General features: G+C 33.7%; 3 protein-coding genes and 1 long non-coding RNA gene across 13 annotated transcripts; 2 read left to right on the top strand and 2 right to left on the bottom strand.

Annotated features, from left to right (window-relative positions):
• Nucleotides 1–3,551: 3,551 nt before the first annotated feature.
• LOC127244287 (GDSL esterase/lipase At5g22810-like) lies at nucleotides 3,552–5,775 on the top strand. Its single transcript, XM_051264757.1, has 4 exons — nucleotides 3,552–3,800; nucleotides 3,907–4,037; nucleotides 4,120–4,353; nucleotides 5,226–5,775. Exons 1-4 carry the CDS (start codon nucleotides 3,569–3,571, stop codon nucleotides 5,670–5,672), a joined length of 1,044 nt encoding a protein of 347 aa, XP_051120714.1. The 5' UTR covers nucleotides 3,552–3,568; the 3' UTR covers nucleotides 5,673–5,775.
• Nucleotides 5,776–7,491: 1,716 nt separating this feature from the next.
• Nucleotides 7,492–8,706, top strand: LOC127244297 (uncharacterized). Of its 2 annotated transcripts, none has more exons than XM_051264769.1 (4): nucleotides 7,492–7,678; nucleotides 7,759–7,882; nucleotides 7,964–8,025; nucleotides 8,345–8,706. In XM_051264769.1, exons 1-4 carry the CDS (start codon nucleotides 7,496–7,498, stop codon nucleotides 8,429–8,431), a joined length of 456 nt encoding a protein of 151 aa, XP_051120726.1. In that variant the 5' UTR covers nucleotides 7,492–7,495; the 3' UTR covers nucleotides 8,432–8,706. The 2 variants fall into 2 exon arrangements, with proteins under 2 accessions (XP_051120726.1, XP_051120725.1); XM_051264768.1 differs by having other exon boundaries at nucleotides 7,494–7,678; nucleotides 8,311–8,703.
• A 478-nt stretch (nucleotides 8,707–9,184) lies between these two features.
• LOC127244235 (uncharacterized) lies at nucleotides 9,185–10,974 on the bottom strand. 9 transcript variants are annotated; one of them, XR_007837106.1, is made up of 4 exons: nucleotides 10,433–10,972; nucleotides 9,873–10,363; nucleotides 9,602–9,702; nucleotides 9,188–9,518 (listed from the first exon to the last, which is right to left on the bottom strand). It is a non-coding gene; the product is annotated as an uncharacterized LOC127244235 (long non-coding RNA). The 9 variants fall into 9 exon arrangements; XR_007837104.1 differs by having other exon boundaries at nucleotides 9,185–10,160; nucleotides 10,239–10,363; nucleotides 10,433–10,948; XR_007837103.1 differs by having other exon boundaries at nucleotides 9,187–9,513; nucleotides 9,602–10,363; nucleotides 10,433–10,974.
• A 126-nt stretch (nucleotides 10,975–11,100) lies between these two features.
• Nucleotides 11,101–14,057, bottom strand: LOC127244213 (aspartic proteinase 36-like). Its single transcript, XM_051264648.1, has 10 exons — nucleotides 13,697–14,057; nucleotides 13,474–13,606; nucleotides 13,104–13,348; nucleotides 12,802–13,029; nucleotides 12,543–12,705; nucleotides 12,359–12,435; nucleotides 12,175–12,271; nucleotides 11,913–11,979; nucleotides 11,742–11,813; nucleotides 11,101–11,465 (listed from the first exon to the last, which is right to left on the bottom strand). The coding sequence occupies exons 1-10, from the start codon at nucleotides 13,924–13,926 to the stop codon at nucleotides 11,284–11,286; spliced, it is 1,494 nt and encodes a 497-aa protein (XP_051120605.1). The 5' UTR covers nucleotides 13,927–14,057; the 3' UTR covers nucleotides 11,101–11,283.
• Between the last annotated feature and the right edge of the window lie 2,534 nt (nucleotides 14,058–16,591).

Raw genomic sequence — 16,591 nt, forward strand, 5'->3', positions numbered from 1 at the left:
TGATTTGTAATACGTTTTGATATAACAATTAATATCCAAAGATTAATGCATAAAAAACAAATGGATACTTAGTTATGGGAACAGAAGAAATATAAGAAAAAAGCTAGTGTTATACCAAAATTATTATTATTATTATTATTAGTTAAATTTAATTTAGCCTGAAGAAGAATAAGGCCAGCAAGATCGGCCCATCACAAAATGCATGTAGGCCCAAATTAAAGAAAAGCTTACAACCAAAATCGAATGACTTGAGGCGTCAAAAAGTTTAAATCCATCTCTGACGAGGCTGTAAATAATCAATTTTAAATTTTATATATTGAACAAAAAATAAATAAATATGTAATATAATATTAAAAAATAAGAAAAAAAAAAAACCACACACTAAGGAATACTGTACGTTATTTTTTAAAGTACATTTAAAGCATTATTCATCAATATTTAAAAAAATTATGAGAAAACTCTTATCACATAAATCGATAATAATAAAACATTATGGCCAAAGAGTGTGTTTACTTTTAGAATATTATTATAATGTTTAATATCATTTTATTAAATTATATAATAATGAGATTAATTAATATTATATTTATAATGTGAGATTATATATATGATAATATATATTTTAGTATAAATATTATTTTGATAAATTAATTAATATCTATTTTTTTATATGTTGGTGTAGACAAAAATATTGTGTTATATTTTTATAAACACAAAATTTGTACAAATTATATTTGTATTTAAATTTAATGCGGGTCCTATTCTCTATTCGGATCCTTTGATTCTCTCTCCGGGTCGATCCATTTTTCCAATTTGGATTTGGGTGGCTTCTTTGATCCGAAGGGATTTTGGTCTTCGGTTTGACTTCGCCGACTTTTGAAGGACTTTGGTATCCATGTTGGCGATTTTGATCGTCGACTTTGGATTGATGCCTCCTTTGGATGATCCGACGGAATTTGATCTTTGAGGGAGAGATTTGGTGCTCCATAATGCTTTTGGCGGCGTGTCCCTTTGACTTTTGGATCGAAAAGGGCCTGGTTTGCGCCTTTTATGAAGAACGCGACGAACATCTTCAAGCTTTGGGAGCGACTTTGGAGGCTCTTCCTTGGCTTTGATGGATTCCTCGATAGCTTTGAGAGATTTGATCCTTCCTCCGGCTCGGACATACGACGAAGAACGTTAACTTCATCGATTCGTCAACCAATATTGGATCATTTGTCCAAATCGGTGACTTTTCGACGAAGAACGCTTCGAAGGACACGAAGAACAATGAAGAACATTGCAGAGAGTCTAGAGAGACTTACCCTTGCGCGAGTCTTCAAATGAACTTCGGTGTCTAAATGAATTGGCCAAGGCTCCTATTTATAGGGGAGGGTGGCCTTGGCTTCCTTTTCGGATGGTGCCACGTGGATGGAAAGATTTTATAATCTTTCCTTTTCCCTCGGATGCCGTTTTCCATTTTTGACGGATTTGATTATGCACCTTCCTTTTTCGCCAAAATCTTTATATCATTGCCTTTTTTTGAAAGATATTAATTTATATACTTCCTTTATTGACAAGATCTTTATATCATTGCCTTGTTTGGAAGATATTAATTTATATACTTCCTTTATTGACAAGATTAATTTATTTTGCCGCCAAATTTATTATGGCTCTATTTATGCACGTAATATTTGTACGATATCTTCCATTTTAAGCAGATTTTGCATTAATGGTTGATATTTATTGTACAAAAATTAACATATGTGCATAATTAAATACCATATATTTATTTTATTGGAATTTTATTTTCTTCCAAAATACATGATATTTAATTGATTTTAGACATATATTTTTAGTGTCTACAGTTGGTATTTTATATAAAGACTAAAAAAAGACAACGTTAGATAGACAATTATAATAAATTTTGCGATCAATCCCTTAAAATTTGAACACTAATTGTGGAAAATGTATGAATGAAGATTCCAATTTGGATTTGGATTTAAACAATAATTCAATGCAATATTTGGTATAAATAAAATAATAGTTCTCAAATTCAAAGTACTTCTTTTATCATTTTCGTTTATCATATTTATATTATTTTTTAATATATTTTTTTTAAAAAATTAATTATACAATAATACAAAATACCTTTAATTTTCATTGACTAATAAAATACTATTACTTATTAATTTACTACAAAATTCCATTTAATTTGAAACGAAGAAAATAGTTTCACTAGAACATACGAAGATTAAATAATAAAAGCTATGAAATAACACTAAATGAAATTAGAAATAAGTCATTTTATTGATAGAAGATGGTATTTGAATTAAAACAGAGATTAGAACAAACTACAATAGTCAAAATAAAAAAAAAGCTTCTAAAAAATGATGTGTCAATGTGAATTTCAAATTCAAGAAGAAAAATGAAAACAAAAACACAGAATGGTAATAAAAAGGCCCATTCACCATATGTAAAATTATTTACAAGTACTTCTATCAAATTATTATCAATTTGATCAATTGGTTATGGGTAGGATAGAATGCATATTTAAATAGTAATAAAAAGAAGTTAGATGAAAGCACATCATATTTAAATAAATAATTAAAAAAAAACTTATATTATGTAATATTTTTAAAATTCTCCTAAGATCATGTTAAATAAACATATATTATATGGATTATTATTATTATTATTATTATTATTATTTGTTGTCACTTTATATATTTTTTTTCCGTTATTCAAATTTTTATATTTTTTTTTGAATTTTCATAAAAGAATATTCTTACTTCATAAAAAAATTATATTTTTGCATTATTTTACAATAAAAAAGTAAAAATTATTACTCACTTTTATTAAAAATTTATGCTTGATCAAATAAATACACATTTGCATGAACAAAAGAGTATATTAGTCCCGTAAGGGATGTCCTGGTGGTGTAGGAGTTGGATTCGTGACCGTGACGGTCACCTCTCACACATGGTTCTGTGCACTTTCTCCAAAAAATTGTATGTAATTTTATTTTTTAAATTGATATATAATTTTACTTTTAAAAAAAAAAAAAGAAAAGGAATGTAGGTTGGAGATGGCGTTAAAATATTATTCATCCATTTATATATCTCATATACTGAATATTTAGTTGCTAATGCACAGCTTGCAAAGCCAAGCCAAGCCAGCTCACAAACACTACTTTACCAAGACACACAACGTAACTAATGCCATTTTTCATTTCTACACCAAATCACACAAATTTCCTACCTACCTATATATAAAATCATAATCTATTTCTATTTCAATTTCAACTTCAATTTCGTGTCAATCTCCAATTTTATCAGATCTAAAAATTCCCAAATCTCCCCTAAAAAATTACAAAAATTAAAAAAAACCCATTAACCCAATCGAACCCATTTTACATCTTCAATCACAAGGCTTTCAATTCCCTCAAATTTTCAATTACCATTCGTTACAACAAAAATAAATTTATTTACTTATTTTAATTCAAATGTTCATTACCAAAACCTCTATAAATTGATCCTTATTCTTCGCTTAAGAATTAAGAAACACTCTAAATTCCATCAATACAACCATGGCAAAAAATTTAACCTTTCTCTTCATTTTCCTCTACATTGTTAGCAAGACATATGGGCAGCCCCTAGTCCCGGCCCTCCTAATATTCGGCGACTCCGTCGTCGACGCTGGCAACAACAACTACCTCGAAACGATCGTCAAGGCCAACTTCCCGCCTTACGGCAGAGACTTCGTCGATCACAAACCCACCGGAAGATTCTGCAACGGGAAGCTCGCCTCCGACTTCACGGGTACTATCATCGCCTTTATACAAATATAACACATCGTAGTAAATTTAAAAATAGTCGAAATGTCTCATGCTCGAACATTTTTTTCACCTTATCCGAAAAATGACAGCGGAGAACCTCGGATTCACTTCTTACCCCCCGGCCTACCTCAGCAAGAATGCCACAGGAAAAAACCTCTTGATCGGGGCTAACTTCGCCTCTGCCTCGTCGGGGTATTACGATGAAACGGCGGAGATATATGTATGTATAGATGTAGTAGTTCTATATGTACTAATGGCATTCGATTTCGATGTCTGAACTCGGGTGATCTCTCGACCTGCAGAACACCATTCCGTTGTCGAAACAGGTCGAGCATTACAAGGAGTATCAGAAGAAACTCGCCGCGCTTGTGGGCCCCGCCAACGCGTCCTCGATTGTGAACGGTTCGATCCACTTCCTCAGCGCCGGGAGCAGTGACTTTGTCCAAAACTACTACGTCAATCCTCTGCTCTACGAGAAGTACTCAGTGGATCAATTCTCCGACATCCTCTTGGAGTCGTACGCCGTGTTCGTAGAGGTAATCGAATAACTTACGACGACGCACAACAACAACAATGCTCGATAATTGATGATTGTTAAATAACCATCTTACCTAAAAGTTTAAGCTGACCGTAAAATACTTCATTAATTATATATTATATACTATTTTCGTCCGGCTCTAAGAGTTTCATTTACTTTTTACGCGTTGATCTTTGAATATTAATTATTATATCAAAACATAGTACAAATTAAAAAAAAAGTACAAAATACTTACATTAGTGTCTTATAATAATATTTATACAAAAAATTATACAAATATAAAATTTTTTTAAAATTAAGTACGCAAAAAGAAAATATGATCTTAGAGGTGGATGAAGGGAATATATATATATACTTTCCACCATAACCTATTGCTTTGATACCATGTTAAAAAAATTACTATTTCACCTAAAAATTTAAGAAAAATGTTGTAATAGATTATGATTAATGATTGAGTAACAAACATAAACATAAAAGAGACACATATTTATATGGTTCACCAACAACGTGTTGGCTACGTCTATGAGTAGAAACGAAGAACAAATTTATTGTTGATGATGGCTAAATTACAAAATTACAGTTATCGATTTCTGGTATAAATTAACTAAGATTTCATATCTTTTAAGTTTATTCAAAATAAACTAAGAGAATACATCAGACAGACTTATCCTAATATGAACTCAAAATCCAATAAGGCAGGAGCCATTCTGCGCCCCGGACACAGGCAAAGGGGATTTCACCCTCCTTGACCCCGATTTGTTGGTCGGGCAGTGAAACTCCGTAAAAACTTAACAAGCAAACTAGATTCAAAGCATATCAACAAAATTACATCATTTGAATTATATAGTTTTTCGACAATGACACACGCAGGAGGTGTACGGACTAGGCGCTAGGAAGATCGGCGTGACGACGCTGCCGCCGCTGGGATGCGTGCCGGCGGTGATCACGATTTTCGGCGAGGACCGGAACGATTGCGTGGAGAAGATGAACAGGGCAGCGGCGTCGTTCAACGGGAAGCTGAACGCGACGTCGCAGAGGCTGCAAGGGAAGCTCTCTGGTCTGAACCTCGTCGTGCTCGACATTTACCAGCCTCTTCTGGACATCGTGACGAAGCCCACCGACTACGGTTTCTTCGAAGCAAGAAAGGCGTGCTGCGGGAGCGGCCTGGTGGAGACGTCGATTCTCTGCAACGGGAAGTCGCCGGGGACGTGCAAGAATGCGACGGAGTATGTTTTCTGGGACGGCTTTCACCCCACCGAGGCTGCGAACAGGATTTTGTCCGATGATCTCCTCCCTGCTGGACTCTCTCTCCTTTAAATTATTATTATTATATTTTCTATTGTTTGTGTTGGTTTTATGTTTTCCGTACAAGAGAAGGGCATTTGATTTATGAAAGTATGTTCGAATGGATATTTATAAATTCGGTGTAATATTAATTAAATTATATTATTTCCGTCCCGCTCCAAAGGAAAAAACTGAAAAAATGCTTTCATTAATATTTTATAATACTAATAGAAAGATAATGTATAAAAAAAATGTAAAGATATTTTTAATATAAGTATAATGACGCAAAAGGTAAATGTGACTTTAAAATCTGATAAAAAAGAGTATATATATATAGAATTATTATTTTTATTATACTAATATATAAAATTTAGAACGGTACAAACAATAAATATAAGCACCTCAGGTCACCTGTCACAGATGGTTCGCTTGTTGTGATTTATCTGTTAATTATTTGCAGGATATTAAGTTCGACTATTTTATATGTCCATGGTTCCTTATTTTTTCAATTAACATCATAACCAGTCCGATATGTAAACTGAGTATATACAAAATGCAAAATAAGTTTTACAATACATACAATATATGTCGACAATCACATGAAATATAAATGAATAAAACAAATTATATATATAAAATAAATATAAAATATAAACTCGTGACATCAATAATAATAGTATATATAACACATACTATATAACAACAAATACATGCTAACAATCTATTCAATATATGTTTAAACATAATTTCGTTACATTGTCAAACGACATTCGTTACCAAAAAAATTTCTTCTATTCGTAAAGTATTGTGCTCTTATGTTACTTAGTGAAATAATATGTCTCAATAAATCTACATAGTATATTTTGTTGTTGTACATATTCTATTTCGGGCAACAATATAGTTGAGATAGCGTAATTTTTGTATGTTTGTATATAAAATTCTGTATGACTGCAAAATATAATTTTACAAATATATTTTTGCCTTGCAACTTTTGACAATAAATTTTCAAGTTTATTCAATTAGTCTTCCGAAAATTTTTACTATTTAATTTATGTGACGTATATAATTATAGACGTAAATCTATTCACGTATCAACAATATGTCTTCATTACTAGATAAACTTCACATAATTTTTGACCAATTTAAATGATGAAAACATGTTATTAAATTCATGTGGACAAAAATACTCTTTTCGTCCCATATCTATCTATCTATCTATCAATCTATTTACTTTTTGCATGGAATTTTAAAAATATTAGTATTATATTGGGATGAAGTAGAAATAAAATTAAAAATATTAAACTATTCTTGTTAGTATTGTATGATATAAAGACAATAATATTTGTTTAATATATTTAAATTGAAATAATATTTGTAATATTAAGTAGACAACATAATTACTAAAAAAAATATATATACTTTGTTACAAAACGAATCAAAATAAAAAAAAAATAAATTGTCCAAGGAAGAGATGTAGTAATATTTTATTATTATTATTATTATTTCCTCCATTATATTCTAAGGGTTATATATATATTTTATTTTCGTAAGTTAGTAAGAGTGAACCTCATTACAAAATATAAATTACAATGGTATTTTATATTATGTCACAGAACAAACAGACCCTATCTTGCTGCTTGAATCGTGACCTTCCGACAGGAAACTCCAAATGCTAATAAGAGTAATTAGAAAAAGCAGAATTGTAAAATCGGAAGAAATTGCAAAATTTGTGGGGGGAAGAATTTTAATTTTAATTTTTAAAAAATAAAAACAATATGAGTACGTGTCAGGTAGTCATTCGCTGGACCGTTGGGAACTGTGACCAACGATCCCTCCCCCAATGTTCGAACTGATTGATGGTTATATGCCTGGTCCGACAGTTTGAAAATCGAGAGGGAAACAAACGTTGCGAGAATAAAATGGATTACAATCTAGCGGCGCTAAAACTGCTCGCCGTGCATCTCAGGTCGGCCCGCCGTGCGCCGTCGCAGAACGCCTACGCCCTCGGCGGGATTCTTTTCCAGCGCGCTTGGCTCCAGGTAGGTCGATTCTCGACACTTACATATATTACAGGTAAATTGAACCAATACCGATAAACTCTAAGGTCTAGAAATCACAGGGTGTTCTTGTCTCCACACCTTCCGCCGATGGTGATGAGAGCGGTCGATTTATCCTCGACGACGGAACCGCCACTATTGAGCTGTCCTTGACCAGCGATTTTCGCAGGCAGCGCTGGGAAGCAGGTCGGTTGTTTCGATTATTTGTTGCTGTTTTGTCCTAATAACTGTCCAGTTGCTTGATTGATCTACTTGCGTGCTTGTTAGGAATGTACTTGATGGTCGTTGGATTTTATTCGGACCGTGAAGGGGATCTCCCTGTGATTAAGGTGAACGCATATTTTAAATTCCAATAATATTTCTTATCGATTAACGATATCTGTACTTTATGGTATAATAGTTAGTCCCAGTGCCGAATGGTGGTTAAATTGAAATGGTTTCTGCTCAAATATTGATTCCTGTTACTGAAGCTTTGTGGTTTAGGTTATATTTTCTGGAAATTTGGTGTAGCCACTTCATCTTTTATGTAACGAAGGCTCAATGCTGCAAAAAAACGTACATGGAAATAGAGTGATTTATCTGTAGTGATATCTGATGTTTTTGATTCTCTGCAGGCACACAAACTTATTAATCTTTCCGCATTTCCAGATAGGGAATCGATGTGGTATCTTGAAGTCATGGAAGCCTTCAAACTTTTCTACCAACCCCTCTTGGAAGAATGACGAAGAAGTGTAGCAGGCAAGAATCTGTTGTATATTGAATTGTTTTGTTGGGTGCTAAATACATGCTGCTGTGATTTACTGTCATGGTCTAAGTGCAGTTGCATAGTATCTGATTTGCTAAATATATTGTGGAAGTCAGTGACTGTTTACTTTATGCATTGAAGCGCATAATGATCATATATGGCTGATGCAAACTGAAAGGAACATTAGCAGGAACTTCCCCTCTTAAGCTTTCTGCGAAATTTGAAGAATCAACCATATGCTTGAATACTTCTTTCAAAAACTTTAGAAAATAAATAGACCACGCTTCCAAATGATGCTTTTTGATACTAGAGAAGGGAAATACTTAAAGGATATTATTGGTATAAAGTGGAAATGTATATAATCTGGCAAAGTTGACTGCTGAAGGACAATGCCGCATGTAAAGTTCACTATTCTTGTAAAAGATATGCTACATATCCTGCAGAAATGGTTGGTAACAAGCCATTGTATGGATATCTTTTATGTTTTTAAGACAAATGTGAATTTTACAAGGGGTAATTTTATTTGCAGCTCAAGTTAGCACAATTTTATAGCTACTTTAGAAGTATACTTTGGTGTTGGGATGCGTTAACGTAATTGAGGAGAGAAAGTTCAGAGAAGCACATCTAACCTAGTTTGTAAATCATTATTAGGTTATGTAATCTGCATTCTTCTCATCTTTCTATTGTATGTGACTACTTATATACTTGACTCCTTAAGAGAAACATATTATTTGATTTTGAACTTGAAGAATGCTTCATTGTATGAAGTAAAGTAGTCATCATACCTTTTCTATAACCTTGGCAATGGAAAACCATTAGATGAGAAACCAACCTCATTCAGGCCATGTTTTGACTCATATAATGCATCTCCTTATTGGCAAACTCTCTAAGCTCTTCCATGTCTAGAGAATCACATGTAATTCAGCAAATCAAAATAATACATACTACCCACATACGGAACATAATCATCCTAAGTCCAAACACACCCTTAACTGCATGTCCCCAAGAAGCAGCATAAAGCTTCTCTATAAGATCCTTTGCCTTATCCAGGGTTGCCATTTTAGTCTCAAAGCTGACCTAGTGTTAAAACTCTCAGTATATATATTATGAGATGTGCAATTAGCATTTGGCATCATTTTAAATTTCCCACAGTATGATACCTCAGTATAGTTTCTATAGCCAAGAAGCTTTGCTTTCTCCTGCCTAAGTGCCAAAATGCGTTCAATGATTAGTGCATTGTTTAGGACCTCATCTGATGCGCCTGCGATGTATGCACGGAAAAATTCCTCCCTTAACGATCTGTTGCATTGATGTTGCAATATAGAGTGATAGTTCGGGCCCGTTATAATCCAAGGGCCAGTTGTTAGAGAGAAGGAAAATGGGAGGAAATCAATTTTTAGGGAAAAATAGAAATTGCTAAAAATGTAGCACCTTAAGAACTGTACTCTCTGCAGTTATTTCCAAGGTTGTAAAAGGCACATCCTCGATTTCTTTTTTGTCTCTGTGATGACTTTCTCAAACTGTAGCATCTAAAATGTTCTCTTCAAAAATTTGAGCAAGTTTTCCCAATTCCCAATGCACAGAATTAGGGAAATGGACTATCATTTAGTGCAAATTAAAATTATCATTCTATCCAAAGTACCTGCTCTATCTCATTAAAACGCTCTCTTGAACCATGCTCAAAGGAAACTCCATGGGAACCAGCTTCTTTCAGCTTGACTGTGTCAGGCTTTCATTAGGATATTTAAAATTTGAGTATTCTATAATATAGACTTTTGGCTACTTTGACAAACTCACACTCCACAACTCTTTTCTTTGCTTCACTCAAGCTTTCCCAGCTTGATGATTCTCTAAGAGCTTTTAAACCATTCATAAATGGTCCTGCTCTGCCTTAACTTCAGCTCGAATTCAGTCTGCTTCGGCTGCAACGTACACAATCAGATGAACAAACATATACACACATCCGAATGTCTTGATCAAGAGTGGCATACCTGGATTTCTTCAATTGCAGCTCTTAGCTGAGGAGAGTCTTTCACAGAGCTAAGATGGCCACCACACGACCGCTAGCCTGTCTGTGATCTTCTCCAGTGGTTCAACCAGTTTTGGCCATGAGGGCTCCACTGTTCTTTCCAATTCTATCAAGTTATTCTCCTACAAGATATTGGTGCTTGTTAGGAACTTATGAAGAGTTTGGGTGATTAGATAAGTTTTTCTTTGGTGTCTGTCTCACAAGTTATTTCAGCAGTGATTGGATTGCTGGGCACACATGGTTTGCCTCTATTTCATCATAAGGGGGCATTTGAAGTCATGTAGTAATGTGTTGTCGATTTCTGCATCCATTAGGGAAGTTGGTGACCAAAAAGTTTGGGGGTTGTGAAAACTATGAAGGAGGTGAGGAGAACTTTGTTATAGGGAGTGACAAGTCAAATTTGATGGGTGAAGATTGTGATGTGTTGAGAGTGGCCCATGACAGACACTTGGTGAACTTATCTATGTTAAATATTGTCATTTTTTGTTTGTTTGTTTTTTTTTTTCTTAAATGAATAGGTATAAATGTATAATATTTAATTTGATTATTTTATGCACATATAAATAATATATCAACGTGTATAATGATAACAATGTGGTAGGTTTAAGACTCACAAAGTTGTAGGGGAAAAGCAGATGAATGAGTTTCAACCTCTACAAAATAAAATGGCTATTCATGTGATATTTGTTTCTACAACAAGTGTCGTGAAAACAAAATTGCAGATGGAATTTAAGTTGCTATATCTGTGTGTTTGTGGTGCACTTATATTGTCATGTTTCATTAATGTCTGTACATGTATATATTTTATCGAAGTTAGAAAAACATGTAAACACCAAAGAATGCAATATGCAATAAGAAAGCCATGGCTATGTTATGTATTAGCATATACGGCCCATATCGTAGTCTTGAGCTGTTGTTTTCGTTGTCAAGTTTCCCGGCGTCTACAGACTGAGTTGTGTTGCTGTTGCTTGTAGATACTTCTATAGACGACGAACCTACATCATGAATTTGAGTTGAAAACTATTGCATGTCAGAGCTACATATAGATCACAAAATGCATGTATCATCATTGTCAGAATTGGTTTCTAGAGGATCAAAACACAGAGCTAACATCTCATACATTTAGGACATGTTCATAAATCATAATGAATTTGATACTTTAATTATTTTTCTCGTAGAATGTCATTCAAAGTTTTAATTGTCCTGCATCAAATTATAATCCCATCATTGTATCTGCGTAAAACGCTAAAGAATAGAGTGCGGAAACTTACAGTCGTAATTTGCCCATCCAATCCTCTCCCCGGATAAATCATAGACAACAATCTTATCTTTCAAAACTAGGTCTGCACAATATGGTTTGTGTTGTGTAAGAAAGTAATATATGATGTCTGCAAAGAGACAACAAACTAGAATGAGAATCGAGGTGAGTTTTCATTTTATACCTCCTAAAATGGTAAGCTCTTGGCCCTCGGTTTTCTGAATGGCAATGCACCATATTGAAACACCTACCTACACAAGAAAATCAAAAGAACAAATCACAGTACATTATCAAACTCTAAATTGTAGGAAGATGTAATTTCTCTTCAGCACATTCTTACACTAAAGCACTCGCATTTTCTATAGCTCCTAACATCCTACGGCCTATGCTCAGCACGGCCTATTCTCTCTATTATATATCAGGATTGACAATGTGAACTGACTTACTCTAGAATGCTGCTCCAGAAGGTAATCCTGAGGCATCAGCACCATTGATGCACCGCCAGCGAAGTTGAGACTGATGTTAGGAAAAACCTCGGAGACACTGCAGAGGAACCAAAATGATGAAGAACTCGAGGTGGGGGGGAATCAACAGACAATCAAGAATACAACGTTTTGAACTCAGTGAAACCTGGAGGTGGTAAAAAAACACTGGTCTCCATTGGGGGATGAAATAGTTTGTGTGGATGGTGAAACTATCTGCATTACCTGCACGAATGAATGAACGATCGAAGGGAATAAAGATCAGATATGGTAAATGAAGGTAATTATTTTTCTGTGGGTTTTAAAAACTTTAAATGGAAGTGTCGACTCACTGCCGTGATTATAGGATCATAAGCCCCGTCTGCGAAATATGCTAAGGTTGTCCCGGAATCTATGATGGTTCCCGTGTTGTCCGATGTTTCAAATACAGACGGGCTGATTTCTAGTGTTTGTCCGTTCACGGAAATGCTTTGTAGATTTACGTTGTAATGTGACCTGAAAATTAGACGAGAATACTAGTGAATTGAAATGCTCGTAATGTTATCGATCAGACAATATATTGTCTGAGAGTTAAAAGGGACGAATGCATACTGCCCCTTGACGAGCGGAGTGTACACGATGCTCGGATCGACAGCCTGGCCGAGCACCAATATGCCGCCTCCGCCGTTTTGGCCGCTGAGGCAATGAGAAAAAGCTTTAGGTGTAATTCCCTGTGAGGAAAGCTGTGTGATCACAGACAAGCCGTTCTGTCCGAATCCAAATATCCCATCGACGGCGCCTTCTTTCCTCGTAAGATCACCCGTCAGCGTTGTGCTACAGCTGCACTCGCACGACTTTGCGTCGATATTATCTTGTTTTCGAATTTCTTCTTACATTGACAGGTAAGTACTTACCCGAAAACAATAGGTGTAGAGGAGTTCGATGCAGAGTTCCCTACGGCACTGTCCAAATACACCGTGTCTGAAACATAATACCCCGACGCTCCGCTCCCGTCACCGTATTGAAACTTAAACCCACATCGATTCTGGCCGGAACATAAGGATTCCGAATATTGTCCCCCCAATGAACATCGCTTGTCGGAACATGAAATCGTCGATGCCGTCGATGAATCCGATGGATTGAAGTACTCCAAGGTGATCTGCAGTTTTCATTTCATACAAGTCACGTTTTTCTTTGGTCCATATGTCTTAATGACAATCCAAAATTAGCTTCATATCCATTGACATTGATCGTAATCTTTTTGGTTGTTTGAATTTTGTTTACCTCCTTAAGACCAGAGGATCTTGGGCAGCCAGAACAGGGGTTGCAATTAACCCACAGCACATCACTGCCTGTGTCTATTTGCACGTAGAATTCCTTATATGGAGTCCCTAATTTTACTTTTGTATAATATAGCCTGCAAATTTATTTAATTCTCTTAACAATAATCACTTTCCAAATCACAATCAAATATATGTTACAAATATATATATATATATATGTGTACCCGACGAGTGAAGGATTATAAGTGCCGCCGACGGGGAACTCAACGACGCCGTTTGACTGCAAGAACCGGCCGTGGCGAACCCGGTCGAGGTGTCTGATTCGGCTCAGCTCAAAGCCCTCGTGACTCGCTCTCTCCAGAGTTAACGTCACGCTCTTCCCGAACGCACCCACCGCCGCCGCCGCCGCCAAGAGCGCCGCCGCGACCACCGCCGGAAAACTCGTTAGCGGCATCCCTGTCACTTTTTTCTGACGTCGTTATTTCTCTAAACCAATACTGCGATCATTCTTATGCACGAAATTATAATAATCGGTAAGTCTGAATTAAACGCCGGACATATATATATATGTATGTATATGTATGTATATATATGCGCGTGTGTATGTAATGTGTTTGATGGCTAAAGACAACGAAAAATAACTGAAGTTTGAAAGCGGGGCCGGAGGGACGATGTGGCGCGTGTAGAACCGACGTAGGTTAACAGGTGCATTGAGTGGTTGTACGTTTAGCTGGAAGCCTTGTACTTTTATTTCTATACGGCTGATGAAGGACGTATTCTCAGTATTCATTTCTAGTTGACTTCTTCCGTTTTATTTTTTGTTTTTCGGATTTTTTTAATTATTATTATTTAAGTAAGTCGTCATAATTTTGGTTGCCATTTTTCCCATGAAAATCCCTTCAAGAAACCATAATATAATTATTTCCTTTTTGTTACCGTATCGTGTATTCTTCGGCTTGTTAATATTTCTTTTATTTTAATATTTTAAATAAAATATTTATTAATTAGATGCAATATTTTGTATTGAACTTAAATATTATATATAATATTTAAAGGAAACTTAAAATTATAAAAATATGAAAACAAACACTTTTAATGAACAAACACCACACTCACTTTTAAATATATATTATTATTATTTTTTATAATATTCATTGAGAATTATGTCTGGCAAAAATTGTCTGGATGAACACACTTTTAGTTTTGAATTTAAAAATAATAAATTTGATTTAATATTTTATAAGATGTAATAATATATTTTTATAAAAATTACATGATAAAAAAAAGAAAAAAAAATCCCCATGAACATTTGTAAATAGCCTAAACTTTTGGAGTATGAATAGTACATCTAACACATGAATTAATAACACTTCAAAAAATTAAATTAATATGTCCACAGATATATAAATAGTTAGATAACTAAAATTTCAAAGGTTATTAAATTTTTGTGAATTAATTTGTTTCTTGTGATTCATGGAAGGATCTTGATTATAACTACATTTAGAGATTAAACTAATCGGTACAAAGAACTTTCAACTTTGAAAACTCAACCCTTATATTTATTGTGCCTTCAACAACCAAACTTCAATAAATTACTAATAGTAGTATTATATATATATATAACATAATTTTTAGTAATTTAATACGATCGTGGTTTTGATATGAAAATTAAGAGCGCACGGATTTATTTTTGGATATTCTCCAAGAGATTTCGTACCAGTGAAGTAGAGTTCACTTTGGGCTTATAAGATGTGAAAATTTTTTCACAATTTTTGACGTGGGACTTGGGTTTGCACCAGAGCAATTATTATTACAATAGAATAATTCAACATAGATTATGACTATGAGTTGGATTTTGACGGATAAAAAATTGTGCACCAACTAATATAGATACCAACCGGTGACCGGCCAAGTCCATTGATTGCCACGTCACGTAGTTGCGATTAAACCAAAATCAAACATTAACATTAACGGCAACCGCGTCGTGTACTTACTTGTAATTAAAAATTAAGTAATTATTTTTCTTTTTTAAAAAGTTAATATATATTTTTTTCGAGGGAATCCGCAGCCGTTATCCGAAAGTATGTACTGAGTAAACCTTCGGCCGAACTTAATACCCTGCAAACTAGGTCCGACAGACAAGTCACACTAAGCGAATTTTGTGTGGCAGGTGACTTGAGACGTTGGAGAAGTTTGAAAAAATTAATATTTGTTTAGATAATTACTGCAATAAGACTAATTAATATAAAATATAATACTCTTTGTATTTTTAGTACAAATGTATAAAATATCTAATGTTTTATTTTTTGATGTGAAATTATTTGTGTTAATTAAATTGAAGAATGTACAAAACACTTTATTACATTGATGTTTAATTATAGACGTCCACCTAATTATACAAGTTTTATAAAATAAAAAGAACAAAATATTTTGAATATTAATTTTTGAATAAAATATATAATCACATAATTTATTAACCATTAATTTAATAGTGTTTTAAAGATGAACCATTACCTGAATTTTTTTCTTTTAAAAGTAAAATTATAAAATAGAAGAAATTATAAAATAAAGAATTGATTATTTATTTTTTTATTTTATTCAAATAAAATTATTTAAAATATTCTATTTTTTATTTATATAAACTTTGTATAGTTATATACATATTTACAACCAAATCTAATTTTAGACGGAGATGATATTTTATACCTACTTTAATTCAATACAAAACATTCTAAGTAATAAATAAGACACAAAGTATTTTATGTATTTATACCGAGATACAAAGGAATGGTCCATCCGTTTCATTTTCGTCTGTTCCATTAAAAAATATTTATTTTTAATTATAATAAAAGTAATTATATCTAAATACTAAAGTATCACGAAGTATTTAAATAAATATTCATTTTATTTTTACTTTAAAAAAAAGCAAAAAAATCAAATAATTTAGATATTTTTATTTACCAATAGTAAAAATAAAAAATATATTGAATTGGAACCAAATATTATATTCCATATATGCGTGGCTGACGAGGCAAAGGCGAAGAGCAGGCCACAAGTAGGTCACCCGCCGGTCACCCGTCCACCCTTGCCCTGCCCCATAATTTTCTATTTAATTAAAA

This window comes from Andrographis paniculata, unplaced genomic scaffold, assembly GCF_009805555.1.
Source record: "Andrographis paniculata isolate CXL003 unplaced genomic scaffold, ASM980555v1 Contig9END, whole genome shotgun sequence".
Classification (NCBI taxonomy): Eukaryota; Viridiplantae; Streptophyta; class Magnoliopsida; order Lamiales; family Acanthaceae; genus Andrographis; species Andrographis paniculata.